The sequence below is a fragment of the Desmodus rotundus genome, chromosome 5 (assembly GCF_022682495.2).
Source record: "Desmodus rotundus isolate HL8 chromosome 5, HLdesRot8A.1, whole genome shotgun sequence".
In the NCBI taxonomy this organism is placed as follows: Eukaryota; Metazoa; Chordata; class Mammalia; order Chiroptera; family Phyllostomidae; genus Desmodus; species Desmodus rotundus.
Genome location: NC_071391.1, coordinates 39,513,869 through 39,530,280, shown reverse-complemented (window position 1 = coordinate 39,530,280; position 16,412 = coordinate 39,513,869). Strand labels below are relative to the sequence as shown.

General features: G+C 37.0%; 1 protein-coding gene across 2 annotated transcripts in view; it reads right to left on the bottom strand.

The window, feature by feature from the left end:
• Positions 1-16,412, bottom strand: part of SBF2 (SET binding factor 2) — a 416,007-nt gene that overhangs the window by 216,020 nt on the left and 183,575 nt on the right. For both annotated transcript variants that reach the window (XM_024558744.3, XM_024558743.3), the window contains exon 3: positions 16,064-16,201. In XM_024558744.3, coding sequence (XP_024414512.2) covers positions 16,064-16,201 — 138 coding nt within the window. The remainder of the gene's footprint in view (positions 1-16,063; positions 16,202-16,412) is intronic.

Here is a 16,412-nt window from a genome sequence, read left to right as displayed (position 1 = left end):
GTTGTCTTAATGTCTCTATATACTTTAAGCAGATAGTATTAACTAACCATAGCTAATTCAGTGAAAGTTTTCCCTACAAAAGGCATCTGTGAAAATGCCAAGGGGACTGTTAAGATTCTGTCCATCAGCAAATTCTCATTTGAAAAGAGGGGAGAAGACAGACACAGAACCCCCCCTGTAAAAAGCACGATCGTCACCATTCACACTGTAAGAAAAGCCCATGTGTGTGTGTGCATATGTTGCAAATTATCAAACTACATAACAAACTCAGAATATATAAATCCCCTAATTTTTTTACCTCTGACTTATGTTCCTTATGCTAATTTTCACTTTACTCTCTGTCAGAAGGTATAAGGACTGATCTCTAGAGTTCTAACAACCATAATGTTGATTATACCAGAAGCAGGACTAGTTCCACACTTCTCTGTGCATAATTTCTAACTCAGTTAAGTAGATCATCATTAACAAAACCTTCCTTGAGGGAATCAGTATCTTTCCAAAAAGATACTCATCATAGTGTTATTTATAATATTGACAAAAGGGGAAATGAATGCCCATTAGGAAATTAAATATATTATATCCTCATGGTCAATGAGTATGTAGACATTAATTATATCTATAGATAGTTTTAGTTTAAAAACACCTTTATTATGGAAAGAAAATAGGTCAAACTATTTTTTCTCTTCTCTTACTCTTCTCCCAGTACATTGTAAATTTCCTACACTGAGCATAGCATACTTTGATAACTGGGGTGAGGGGTAGAGAGAAACAAAGAAAAATTGACTGGGTTGTTCTTCAGAAAAAATCTATCAAGTGTTTTGTTATGTGATTTCCTCTACTGCTCCAAGTATTCCCATCAGCTTAGAAATCTATTTTTATTACTTCATTTTTCCAGGCAAATTGCTCAATCATTTGGAATTACTGTATGTTATTATGAGCACTTAAATTTATTTTTTCTTCCAAAGCTCAACTTTAAATAAGATTTATTAAAATGTACAGATTCCAATGATATGTAATATTTTCATTGTCAGATATTGATAATAAATAATAAGACCAATTACGGTCTTACTCTCGACACATTGATATAATAACACATTGATATAATTTTTGCAGGCTTCTTTCAGTATTTGGGCTTTGGAGGCAGACAGAGTCAAGTTGACTTAGTACCTCAATGTCCCTGGGTAAGCCCTTTAGCCTCATCTATAAAATGGGAATATTAATAGAGCTGCCACGTGACCCAGCAAACCCTCTCCTGGGTACCTACCTGAAAAATTTGAAAACACTTACTCATGAAGACACATGTACACCTATGTTCACTGCAGCCCTAATCATGAGGGAAACCAGACTAGGGGTGGTGAGCCCACAATGCAATATACAGATGATGAATTATAGAACTGCACACTGGAAACATATAATATTATTAACCAATGTGACCCCGTTAATTTAATTCTAAAAACTTGTATAATATATAAAATAAAATAATAATAAAATGAGAATGTTAAAACATACTAATTGGTATTCTTGTGAAAAGAAAACAAACTACACATTAATTAAATAAAATGGAATAAAATAAAGTATTGTAAAACTTTTAGCATAGTTCTTGGAACATAAAAAACCTTCAGTGTATCATGAGCATTAAAATCTTTCTTCCTATCTTTTTGCCTGAATTGCCTGTTTTTCTTTCCCTTAGTCTAAGTTTTAGCTCTTGAGTTTTAAATGGCCATGGAGTCCTTTCAACTTTGTAAGATTCATTCCAGCTACCCATCTTCAGTTATTAACTCTTTCATTGAACTTGTTCTAACATATGGTACTTTGGTATACCTTCATACTTAAGTTTTGGTCTTACCTCCCAAGCTAGATTTTAGGCAAACTGAGATGAAGAAAGATATCTTATGCCTGCTATGTATCTCCCTCTTTATTCCTCATTTATATTCCCAAAGTATCCTCATTCATTTCCCCCTTTCTTTGATGATACCTTGTTTCCTAACATACTGAATGTCTTTACTGCAAATTCCATCAATATTACTGGTTTATAAACACTTTAAAAAACTCATTTAAAAACTTTAAAGCAATACAACTTTAAAGTTTTTAAATGAGTTTTTTAACAACTAAAGAAAAATTTAGATAGGTTTAACATTAACACTTTTTTTAGAATATGGCATAAAAAGCAACTTCACATCTATCATAATTTACTGATCACTTAAAATAATTTACAATCACATTGTCTAGTTGAATAATTTTGGAAACATATTATCAAAAGTTTTAGGGGAACCAAGATGGCGGCATAGGTAGACACACTGCGCCTCCTCGCACAACCAGAACTGACAGAAAATCGAACGACAAGGAAGTCCAACACCAAGTAGATAAAAAAGAAACATACATCCAGACCGGTAGGAGGGGCGGAGACGGGCACCGCAGCGGGACCGAGACTGGCGGAGTGTGGGACGAACCGGGCAGGAGCAGACCCTGCAGCCCCACATTCTCGTACAGATAAACCGAGAGCGCCGGACTCAGAGTGGCAGAGAATGGGGCAGGCAGAGCGTGGGTAGCACCCCGCGGCCCCACATTCGCACACAGATAAACCAGACAAACGGTGGGGAGTAAAGCAGACTGCACAACCCAGGGCTCCAGCGTGGGGAAATAAAGCCTCAAACCTCTGATTGAAAACGCACGTGGGGGTTGGGGCGGCAGCAAGAGAGACTCCCAGCCTCACAGGAGAGGTTGTTGGAGAGACCCACGGGGGCCTAGGGCGTGCACAAGCCCACCCACTCGGGAACCAGCATCAGAGGGACCCAATTTGATTGTGGATAACAGAGGGAGTGACTAAAATCCGGTGGAGAGTGGAGTGGGCACCATTGCTTCCTCTCAGCCCCTCCCCCACGTACAGCATCACAGCGCAGCAACCAGCGGTACCCCGCCCCGGGAGCACCTAAGGCTCCGCCCCTTTAAGTAACAGACACGCCAAGACAAAAAAAAAAAAAAAAAAAAAAAAAAAAAAAAAAAGCCCCAAATGACAGAACACCTCAAAGCTCCAGAAAAAAATACAACTAAGCGAGGAAGAGATAGCCAACCTATCGGATGCACAGTTCAAAACACTGGTTATTAAGACGCTCACAGATTGGTTGAATTTGTTCGAAAACTAGATGAAAAAATGAAGCCTATGCTAAGAGAAACAAAGGAAAATGTACAGGGAACCAATAGTGATGCGAAAGAAACTGGGACTCAAACCAATGGTGTGGACCAGAAGGAAGAAAGAAACATCCAACCAGAAAAGAGTGAAGAAACAAGAATTCGGAAAATGAGGAGAGGCTTAGGAACCTCCGGGACATCTTGAAACGTTCCAACATCCGAATTATAGGGGTGCCAGAAGGAGAAGAGGAAGAACAAAAAATTGAAAACTTCTTTGAACAAATAATGAAGAACTTCCCCAGTCTGGCAAAGGAAACAGACTTCCAGGAAGTCCAGGAAGCTCAGAGAGTCCCAAAGTTGGACCCAAGGAGGAACACACCAAGGCACATCATAATTACATTACCCAAGATGAAACAGAAGGAGAGAATCTTAGAAGCAGCAAGAGAAAAGGACACAGTTACCTACAAAGGGGTTCCCATAAGACTGTCAGCTGATTTCTCCAAAGAGACCTTACAGGCAAGAAGGGACTGGCAAGAAGTATTCCAAGTCATGAAAGGCAAGGGCCTACATCCAAGATTACTGTATCCAGCAAAGCTATCATTTAGAAAGAAAGGGCAGATAAAGTGCTTCTCAGATAAGGTCAAGTTAAAGGAGTTCATCATCACCAAGCCATTATTATATGAAATGTTAAAGGGACTAATCTAAGAAAAAGAAGATAAAAAATATGAACAGTAAAAATGACAGCAAACTCACAGTTATTAACAACCACACCTAAAACCAAAACAAGAAAACTAAGCAAACAACTAGAACAGAAACAGAGCCACAGAAATGGAGATCACATGGAGGGTTATCAATAGGGGATTGGGAGGGGGAGAGAGGGGGTAAAGGTACAGAGAATAAATAGCATAAATGATAGGTGGAAAATAGACAGGGGGAGGGTAAGAATAGTGTAGGAAACGTAGAAGCCAAAGAACTTATAAGTATGACCCATGGACATGAACTATAGGGGGGGGATTGTGGGAGGGAGGGAGTGGGCAGGATAGAGTTGAGTGAAGGGGCGGAAATGGGACACCTGTAATAGCATAATTAATAAATATATATATTAAAAAGTTTTATACCAAAGATTTGCTTGTAATTTTTGACACAGTGTACTGTATCTTGAAGAGATAAAAGTCAACATTTTTAAAGTTGCACAATTATACTTTGGATAGTGTGTGTCCCTAAATTCCTCCTTTACTCAGGCTTCCAACTAATGTGTCATAGTATATTTGGTATGAAGTAATTCACACCAAACAAGAATGAAAAAATATCTATTTTTGAACTGATGATACAATCCAAAAATAAAAGAAAAACACATTTTTAAACAAACAACATAGTTGACTATTCACACTGAAAATAGGAACATTACTATTCACCTATAAAAGAATATAATTTGGGTATTAATTTTTTTCCAAACTCTACCTCCCTGTTTGTACCATTTTTGGACCAACTCCAAAATTCAGTAACTTTCTGTCCTGAGCACAGAAACGTTGTCACACAGTTCTGGTTAGTATCTACTACCTAAGCATAATTACACAGGAGCCAAAAATTTTTTTAACTTATTTATATTTTCAGAATATTGGGAAAGCTCATAAGGAGCAGATTTCTAACCATCTATTAATTGACTATAAAACTAAACAAATTATATTTTTGATCAACTTAAAATGGCAGATGGGATGATATCTGAGCCAAAAACAATAATTTTTTAAACACTGATTTCAAATACACAGAATCCAGATCTTAGTTTTAATATTTCATACTCTTATGTGCCCCAGCTCCTTGGAGAAACGGCTGATTTCATGGCTGATGAGGAAAGAATTAAGATGATCCTGGATCTGCTTGTCATAACAGAAAGTAAAAAAAAGCTTTTTTTAGAAAAATTATGGGGCCTTGTCAAAAGAATATAGGAACAGACCTGAGGAGTATCTGTTGGTCAAATGCAGGATAATTTGTGCATTAACACAAGGAAAACTATTAATTACATAGTAATGGAGAAAAAGAACACATACGTCTACATCTCAGGCAAGGTGGGACTGCTCTCTGCTCACAATAAAATGTCAACTACTGACTGGGAAAGTAGAGGGTGCATGGCGTTGAAAAATCATCATTTTTCAACAATCATAAAATTTGGCCCAAGCAAGAATCATAACTAAATGTTAACTCCAAGGGGGCATGATAAATGAGTAATAGAATATTTGCATAGTCTTACAGTGTCTTTTTAAAGAATCTTGTTTATTAGCTGCAAGCAAAAAGAACAGCACCCATACAAGGGGGATACCTGACAATCACTTGACCAGGTACCCAAAACTACCATCATCAATAGGAGGCACACAGATATTGTATATTTCTGGATTTGTTCCATTAGAAGGACTCTCACAAGGAACATACTCAGTATTCCAAATGTTGGCAGTAGTCCAATTGTTGATGTATAACCTGAACCTAAAGATGAGAGAATCAGACAGACAGAACAGTGAACATTCTGCCCTGGCTGGTGTGGCTCAGTGGATTGAGTGCCAGCCTGTGAACCAAGGGGCTGTGGGTTTGATTCCCAGTCAGGGCACATGTCTGGGCTGCAGGCCAGGTCCCCAGTAGGGGGCATGCAAGAGGCAACCATACACTGATGTTTCTCTCTCTTTCTCCCTCTAAAAATAAATAAATAGAACCTTAAAAACAAAACAGTAAACATTCTATTAAAAAGGGGCATGGAACCTGCATTCTTTGTCAATGTCAGTGTCATAACACAAAACATGCTGAGCTATTCCAGATGAAAAGAGAGAAAAGAGAATTGCATTAAATGCATACATGATCTTTAAACTGCATCCTGACCAGAGGACAAAAAGGTCAATAAAGAACATAATTAGATCAAATGACAAAACTGAAATATGGATGGTGGATTAGATAAAAGTATAATGCTGATGTTAAATTTCCTGAGATTGATAACAATAGTATGTTTATGTAAGAGATCATACCTATTCCTATGAAATACCAGTCAAGACTTTAGGGCAAGGGCAGATGATGTATACATATTTCTCTCAAATTATTCAGGAAAAAAATGTTTGTATGTAAAGAAGAAAGAGGGAAAGAGGGTTACAGGAAGGGAGCTATTCAAATAATAAAGAATATTATTTATGATAACAAAGAAATGGGATGAAGTATTAAAAACAGGTTAATATGGGTACTCAGACTACTCAGCTTGGTGTGGGCAGATGCACTCCTAAATTACCCATCATGAAATGGGCAAATGCCTTGAAAGAGTCTTCCAAAAAAAAAAAAATTCACTGAAGCCCAACAATGCCAACTGGTACACTGATAAAGATGGGTTCCTAGATCACTCACCTGGCGGGGAAGCCCATACTACAAGGGGCCTGCCCTCCAGAAGATTTCCATTTTTTGAGGGGTCCCCCCATATACAAATGCATGCAATACTCTTTGAACTTTTCTGTAAGTTTAAAATTATTTCCAAATAAAATTTTGATAAATATCCAAGAATTTCTAGAACCTCTTTACACATGCTATATTATCTTTTTTTTCTTTATTAAGGTATAATTGACAAAACTGTAAGACATTTACAGAGGTGATTTGATATACAGGTACACTGTGAAAAGGATTCCCCCATCTAGTAATTAACATTAATTGGAAGAATTAATAATTTTAAAATGTTCATACTGCCCGAAGCAACCTACAGTTTCAGTGCAATCCCCATCAAAATTCCAAAGACATTTTTCTTACAAATAGAACATAGAATCATAAAGTTCACACGGAATCACAAAAGACCCCAAATAGCCAAAGTAATTTCGAGAAAAAACAATAAAGTTGGAATCATCACACTTCTTGATTTAAATGTATATTATAATATTATAGTAATTAAACAGTAATGGTTTTGGCATAAAAACAGACACGTAGGTCAGTGGAACAAACTATAGAGCCCAGAAATAAACACATGTTTATATAGTCAATTAATTGTGACAGAGGAACCAAGAATACAGAATGGTAAAAGGATAGTCCATTCAGTAAATGGTGTTGGAACTGGGTAGCCACATGCAAAAGAAGGAAACTGAACTCCTATCTTACACCACATACAACAGTAAGTTCAAAATGCATTAAAGACTTGAATGTAGGACATGAAACCAGTTAACTGCTAAGTGAAATGTAGAGGGTAAACTCCATGATGAAGGCCTTGACAATGAATTTTTACATTTGACACCAAAAGCAACTGCAATAAAAGCAAAAATTAGTGGGAATGCATGAATCTATAAAGCTTCTGCACAGCAAAATCAAAAGGGACCTACAGCAAATATTTGCAAATCATGTATCTGATAAGGGGTTAATATCTAAAATGCATAAAGAACTCATACAACAACAAAATCCAATTAAAAATAGGGAAAGGCCTTGAACAGACATTTTTCCAAAGAAGAATACAAATGGCAACAGGTACATGAAAAGGTGTTCAACGTATCAGAGAAATGCAAATCGAGACTGCAATGAGATCATCAAATATCTTCTAGAATAGTTGTCATCAACCAGACAAGAGATAATCATTGGCAAGGCTGTGGAGAAAAGGGAACACTCATGCACTGTTGGTGAAAATGTAAATTGGTGCAACCACTGTGGAAGACAGTATGGATGTTCCTCAAAAACTTACAAATAGAACTACCATACGATTCAAAAATGTCACTTCTGATTATACATCAAAAGGAAATGAAAACAAGATATCGCAGACCTATCTGTACTCCATGTTCATTGCAGCATTATTCACAGTGGCCAAGGCATGGAAACAAGCTAATTATCTATCAAAAGTTGAATGGATTAAATAACCAGAGACACTGAAATAAAGAACAAACTGACAGTAACCAGAGGGGAGGGGGGAGAGAGATAACAGGGAAAGAAAGGGAAAGGTCATCAAGGAACGTGTGTAAATGATCCATGGACAAAGCCAAAGGGGGTAGGAATGAGGGTGAGAGGTGGGGGTGGGTGGGGCGGGGGAAAGTGGTAGTGGCAAAATGGAGACAACTGTATTTGAACAACAATTTTTTAAAAAGATTAAACAAAAGAAAAAAATTGAATGGATTTACATGTAACACACACACTCAGGATTATTCAGCCGCAAGAAAGAAGGAAATCCTGCTGTTTATGACAACCTGGATGGACTCCGAAGGCATTATGCTCAGTGAAATAAGCCAGACAGGGCAAGACAAACGATGCATGACATCATTTATATGCAGACTCTTAAGAAGAAAAAAAAGCAAACTCATAGGAATAGAGAAAAGAGTGGTGGTTTCGCGGGCTGAGGGTTTGGGGTAATAGGGAGAAGTTGGTAAAAGGATCAAAACTTTCAGTGCTAACATGAATAAGCCTGAGGATCTATAGTACAACATGGTGACTCTAGTTCATAACACTGTACTGTATAATTGAAGTTTACTAAGACAGCAGATTATAAATGTTCTCATAAAAAAAAAAAAACCCGTAAATATGTGAGGTGATATCCCAGTACCATGGGATATCTTTCCATTTATCAACATTCATTAGGGATACTGGGCTGTGTTTTCTTTTCTTGTAGCATCCTTGCCTGGTTTGGTATCAGGGTAATGCTGATCTTTTAAAATGAGTTTGGAAGTGCTCCCTGCTCTTCAATTTTTCTGGAAGAATTAGAGGATTGGTATTGATTTCTCATAAATGTATGGTAGAAGTGACTTGCAGAGCCTTCTGGTCCTGGACTTTTCTTTGGTGGAAGGAATTTGCTTTTTAATTCAATATCTTTACTACTAATTGGTCTGTTCATACGTTATATTCCTCCATGATTCAGTCCTGGTAGGCTGGTATTTCTAGGAATTTATTCATTTCTTCTAAGTTGTCCAATTTTTTGGCATGTAAGTACTCATGATAGTTTCTTACGATCTTTGTGTTTGTGTCATATCAGTTCTTTAAAATTGTTTAAAGATTTTGTTTATTTTTAGAGGGGGAGGGAGGAAGAAAGAGAAACATTTATGTGTGGTTGTCTCTCGCACACCCCCTACTGGAGACCTGGCCTGCAACCCAGGCATGTGTTCTAAACTGGGAATCAAACTGGCGACCCTTTGGTTTTCAGGCCAGTGCTCAATCCACTGAGCCACACCAGCCAGGGCCATATCAGTTCTAATGTCTTCCTCTTTCATTTCTAATTTTGAGTCCTTTCTCTTTTTTCTTGGTGAGCTAGGTAAAGGCTTGTCATTTTGTTTATCTCTTCAAAAAACATTGATCATTTCTATGGTCTTTTTATTCTCTATTTCATTAGATGTTTCTCTGATCATTACTTCCTTTGTCTACTAACTTTAGGCTTTGCTATTCTTTCTCTAGTTCCCGAAGGTATAAACTTAAGTTCTTTATTTGAGATCTTTCTCTCTTTTTTTATTAACATAGATATTCACCAATATAAATTTCCCCCTGTATCTGCTTTTGCTTCATCCCACATTTTTGGTATGCTGTATTTTCATTTTCATTTGTCGTAAGATAATTTTTGTTTCCTATTTTGGTTCATTTTTGACCCATTGATTGTTGGGGAACATGTTATTTAACCTCTACATACTTGTGAATTTTCCAGTTTTCTCATGTAAGTAGCTCTAGATTCACACTTTTGTGGTTGGAAAATATGCCTGATATAATTTCAATCTTCTTAATTTTATTAAGACTTGTTCTGTGGCCCAATATATGATCTATCCTGGAGAATGTTCCACATAGGCTGGAGAAGAACAGTCTCTGCGACTGTTAGATGACTCTGTGTGTGTCTGGTAGGTCTCTCTGATCTAACATGTTGTTTAAGCACAATTTTCCTTACTGATTTTATCTGTACAATCTATCCATTGTTGAATGTGGGGTACTAAAGTCCTCTATTATTATTGTACTTCTGTCATTATTTTTCCTTTGGATCTATTAATATTTGCTTTATACACTTACGTGCTCTAACGCTTGGTGAATAAATATTTACAACTGTTATTTCCTCTCGATTGAGTTGGCTACTTTATCATCATAGAATGACCTTCTGAGACTCTTATTACAATTCTGGTTTAAAGTCTATTTTGTATTAGCTACCCTAGCTTTCTTATGGTTTCCAATTATATGGAGTATCTTTTTTTTTTGTCCCTTCACTTTCAGTTGCTGTGTATCCTTAAAGCTGAAGTGAGTGTCTAGTAGGTAACATATAGTTCAGTCCTATTTTTTAATCCACTTACCATCCTATGTGTTTGGATTGGAGAATTAGTCTATTAACATTTAAAGGAATTATTGATGGGTATGTACTTACCATTGCCATTTAGTTGTTTCCTGGATATTTTAAAAATTCTTTTGTTCCCTTCTTCCTTTCTTTCTTTCTTCCTTTGTGATTTGATGGTTCTATGGATGGGTGTGCGTAGATTGTTTCATTATCCATTGTCTGTGGTTACCATGAGGGTGTACATAACTCATATTTATGAGAGGCTATTGTACATTGATAAAAACTAAAGTTTGAACACCAGTACATTATAAAGCTCTACATTCCTCCATTTAGTTTTTAATGTGATGATTTATATCCTTTTGTTTTGTATATAAACAGATTATTGTAATTGTAGTTATTTTTTTACATTTATCTTTTAAATTTTATAGTACCTTTGTAAGTGATTAACCCCCATCAGTACATTAGATTGTTCTGAATTTTACTATATATTTACCTTTACAAGTGAGATTTATATTTTCATGTTTTCCTGTTACTAATTAGCACCCTTTGATTTTAGCTTAAAGAAGTCCCTTTAACACTTCTTGTAAAGCCAGTATACTGTTGATGAACTCCTTTAGCTTTTGTTTGTCTGAAAAACTCATTATCTCTCCCTGAATTCTAAAGGACAGGTTTCTGGTTGGAGTACTCTTGGTTGTCAGCTTTTGTCTTTTAGCACTTTAAATACATCTTGCCAGTCCCTTCCGGCCTGTGAAGTTTTTCCTGAAAAATCTGCTCATCATCTTATAAGGGTTCCCTTATAAGAGGCATTACACAAATTGTTTTTATGTCACTACTTTTAAAATTGTCTCCGTTCTTTAACTTTTGACACTTTAATTACAATACATCTTGGTGTTGGTCTCTTTGGATTCATTTTATTTGGAATTTGCTAAGCTTTGTGGATCTAGATTTCTGTTTTCTTCCCCAAGTAAGGAAGTTTTCAGCCATTATTTCTGCAAGTACATTTTCTGCCTCTTTGTTTCCCTTCACTTTCTGGAATCCCTATGATGCAAATATTGATCAGCCTGATGTTGTCCCATAAGGCCCTTAAACTACTGTCAATCTTTTTATTTTTTATTTTTGCTGTTTTGATTTGCTGTTTTGATTTTCATTACCCTCTCATAAAGTTCACTGATACTTTCTTCTGTTTTATCTAGACTGATGTTGAGCCCCTCTATTGTAATTTTTCAGTTTAGTCTTTTATTCTTCAGCTCTATGACTTCCATTTTCTATTTCTTTGCTGAAATTCTCACTTTGTTCATCCAGTCTTCTGAGTTCAGTCAGAATCTTCATGATCATTAATTTAAATTATTTATCTGGTGTTTTAAATCTGGTATTTCCATTTCATTAAGGTATTTTTCTGAGGTTTGATCATATTCTTTTTTTTATTGTTGTTCAAGTACAGTTGTCTGCCTTTCACCCCCACTTCCCCACCACCCCAGCCACCCCCACCTCCCTCCCCTGATCCACCCCCTTGGTTTTGTCCATGTGTCCTTTATAGTTGTTCCTGAAAACCCTTCACCCTTTCCCCCCCATTATCCCCTCCCATCTCCCCTCTGGTTACTGTCCCTTTGTTTTTAATTTCAATGTCTCTGGTTAATTTTGCTTGCTTGTTTGTTTTGTTGATTAGGTTCACTTATACATGAGATCATATGGTATTTGTCTTTCACTGCCTGGCTTATTTCACTTAGCATAATGCTCTCCAGATCCATCCATGCTGTTGCAAAGGGTAGAAGCTGCTTCTTTCTTTCTACTGCAATGCACCAACGTTTTTTGATCCACTCATTTACTGATGGGCACTTAGGTTGCTTCCAGCACTTGGCTATTATAAATTGTGCTGCTATGAACATTGAGGTGCATAGGTTCTTTTGGATTGTTGTTTCAGGGTTCTTAGGATACAACCCCAGCAGTGGAATTGCTGAGTCAAAAGGCAGTTCCATTTTCAGTTTTCTGAGGAAATTCCATACTGTTTTCCATAATGGTGCACCAGTCTGCAATCCCACCAACAGTGCACTAGGATTCCCTTTTCTCCGAATCCTCTCAAACACTTGTTGCTTGTTTCTTTGTTTATGATGGCCATTCTGACCGGTGTGAAGTGGTATCTCATTGTGGTTTTAATTTGCATCTCTCTGATGGCTAGCGATGCTGAGCATCTTTTCATATGTCTCTGGACCCTTTGTATGTCCTCTTTGGAGAAGTGTCTGTTCAAATTCTTTGCCCATTTTTAATTGGGCTTTTTGTCTTCCTGGAGTGGAGTCATGTGAGTTCTTTATGTATTTTGGAGATCAAGCCCTTGTCTTAGGTATCATTGGTGAATATGCTTTCCCATATAGTTGGTTCTCTTTTCATTTTAATGATCACATTCTTTAGTTTGGACATATTATTTTGTTTCTTCCTCTTCTTGGACTCTCTGTGTTGGTTCCTATGCATTAGATAAAAAAACCACCGCTCCTAGTCTTCAAGGAGGGACCTATTGTCGGAGATAAAATTTATCATGCAATCTGATCCTAACTCTTGGTTGGCTCTCAAAATTCTGTGATGGTCCCAGTGGTCTATATTATTCTTAGTGCTCCCTGTAGTTGAGGGTGTGCCAAGACCTGTCAGTGTAGCAAGGGGGCGGATCACAGTCAGCACCTAGATTCATGCCGATTAAAAGATAGGCCCTCAGGCAGCAGCTTTTAATATATGCAAATAGGAGTCTGTCCAGGAAAGATTAGAAGATGGGCATTTCTTTCAGTAAACTACTTGGACATGGGTGTTTCTGTCTGCTCCCTCTGCGCTGAGCACTGGAGGGACTATCTAGTTTTTTTGCTTCAGTTCTGTGGGAGAGCTCCAGCCCTGCTTGCCCTTAGAACCGGGGGGATTAAAAGAGTGTTTCCTTTGGATGGCAGATGCAAAAGCTAGGGTACCAGATGTGTGTACAAGCTCTTTCCAAAGAGAAACCAATGAACTACAGTAAGCTAGAGCAAAAATGATAAAGGCTGTATCTGTCAGCCTCCTTTATCTCCAGGGAGAATCACAATCAACCTCTCTAGAATGAGCTTAATTAGACGCCTGAACTGCAGGCAGCAGCTTTTAAAGTATGAACATAGGACTCTGTCCTTAAAAGACTGGAAGATGGGCATTTCTCTCTGTTCCCATAATGCTAAGCCCTAGAGGGATAGCCACAGCAAACCTTTTGAACCCATTCAGAACTCTTTATGTTCTATAGTCTGCTGGGTCTCATGAACACAACTCCTATTGATTTCCAGAGCTATGAGTTTGGGGGGCCCATTCCTCATGTGGATTCTTAACATTCGGGGGTTAGATATTTGGTCCAAACTCTTCATGCCTAAGGAGAAGCCATAAGTTTTAAGTTCATTCCTGATTGCCTCTCACTGTTCCAGGGGTGGAGTTCATGGTGAGACTTTGTCGTAGCCTTTTCTACTCATTTCAATGTGGGTATTTTCTCATTTGCTCAATGTGTAGCACTTACTCAGGAATTTCTGATTTTCTTTCAATGGGAATTGCTTCATGCGTAGCTGTAGATTCAGTGTGTCCATGGAAGGAGGTGAGTTCAGGAGCTTCCTATGTCATTATGTTGGATTGGAAGACCCCCACACTGTCTTAGAGTATTAGTTTTCTATCAGTTTATTTTAGAAGGGGTGGTAGGGAAGGAGAGAGGAGAGAGAACCTAAATAATCTCAGTTAATTTCATTAGACAATTCTAAACACTTTATTTATTTATTTATTTATTTACTTACTTACTTATTATTTTTATCCTCACCCGAGGACATTTTATCATTGCTTTTCGAGAGAGAGGAAGGCAGAGAAGAAGAGAGAGAAAGAAACAATGTCAGAGAGAAACATTGATTGGCTGTCTCTTGCACATGCCAGAACTGGGTGGGAATGAACCCAAAACCCAAGTGTGTGTCCTGACAGGGAACTGAACCACGACTTCTTGGTTATAGATGATGCTCCAACCATATGAGCCATACTGGCAAGGGCTCATTAGATAATATTAGAAAGTTGTAAAGAGATGCCCCCAAGAATATGAAAATAAAGAGAATGTTGCATTCTCAGCACTAACTTAAATTCTAAAGATCAACATAGATAAATATGAAAGGTCACCTAAAAGAGAAAAAGAGACTGTCGACTAGGGAACACTCTTTCTTATTTAGATTGAATTAATCAAAATAGGAATTTGATTAGATATTTGTTGGTAACATCCACCCAAACATTATCCAGCACAGAGATGACCATAGTCACAGACTTCTAAGCTACCCATCCTCATTGACAACATAATGCCTAATTTCAAATATAAACAATGGATTCTATTGGTCTGACAGTCATTAAATATTTGACATTACTCCTTAGTTTGATTCCACAATCAAGATGCTTCTGATTTTGATATGGCTCCTCCCAAAAATCTGACAAGAAGAGAATGTGTGATAATGCAGATAAAATATATTTATTCTATCTAAACTTTTAACTTATCACTGTAAATTAATAAACTAATATGTTGGTTTTAATATATCAGCCTTATTATAAACTTGAATAATGTTAATCTGTATTATGAAATGTGATTTGTCTCCCCTTGTACTGGAAATCAGATTTCTACATCTAGAAAATTCAGATCTTCGAATTTAATAAAAGTAACCAAAAAAACCCAAATGCTCCTTTGTGAGGCCATTTCAGAAAGCAAGCCAATCCTTTTCCCTGCTGGTAATACTCATTCATCTGAATGTAGCAGAAAGTACAGCAAATAATGCAAATTGACTCTCTCAATATCCTCCAAACTCCTTTATAGTTTCTTTCTTGTATCACTGAGCCTTGAAAACAAAAACAAGAAGAAAAAGGTTTTCCTGCTTCCTTTACAGGGGAGTGGGATTTGCATGCAAATCTGACTTTCTCAGGGAACCATATACCCGTATGAGATTTAAAGAAGTCAACAATTTGAGAATCTGGCTGCACATAAGAGACTGGATTTTTTAGGGCATTTATTATGAAGATTATATTGTCTAGTGCCCAACATCATAAGTGCCAACTGGTACTAGGCAGTTCCTAGTACCCAGAATTAGTTTCCGGCTTACTCTTCACCCATGAAATTACATAAGCTGTCCAATAATACATTGTCCTAAGTCCTTTCTTGCATAAGTTAGGGAAAGTATACCTAGTTGTCTGAAACTAAGAATCCCAACTAATAAGTTGAAAGATTCAGCATTTTTATTTCTATAGTTGCAGCCTACGAATTTCAGTCTCACCCTCTTGCTACTACCACCAACAGCAATGAGTTAACATTTACTTAGGTGCTTCAAAAATAGTACCAAGAATTGTGATAAGTGATCTATAAACATCCTTATTAGATACTCTATGTTCCGTGAAAGACCCCCTCAGGAAAAGGACTGACAAGGAAAATTACAGGTTCACCATGACAGGATACAAATCTTAATAAACAAATTCACAGATATGCTATTCTTAGAAGCATTCAGATTAAGATTTTTATTTTAAAAAGGAACAATTAAACTTGGATGTAACTGTTGTTCTTGCTCTTTAATCAATAATACAGTAATTCAATCTTTTTAAAGTAGCTCACTGAACTCAAGCTGGCAGTTCTAACAAAAACATATATGGCATAAAAAATTCCTAAATGTTGGTATTTTGACCACACTTTGGCTAGAAAAGTTGTTGTACCTGGAGATTGATTTCCGCCTCATAGAAGGTTAGGCACGAGCAGTAATGTCGATCTGAGTCAATATCTGTCAGGACCACCACAAAAAACGTCGGCTGCTTCCTCTCTCTGGACAGCTGCCACCCACTGGGCTGACAAAACTAAATGGGATAAAAGAAATCGTCACATTTTAAAAGCACAATAATGAAAATTTATTAGTTACAAATCTCTGAGAAATGTTAAATATCCCCCAATTTAAAAAAAATTTCCAGCTGGTTAAAAAATAAATCATGTACAGATTCATAATGTAAGACACCTGCACTAATGTGCCGGTATTTTATGAGAGTAGCCTGTATTTTCCACAGATATGAC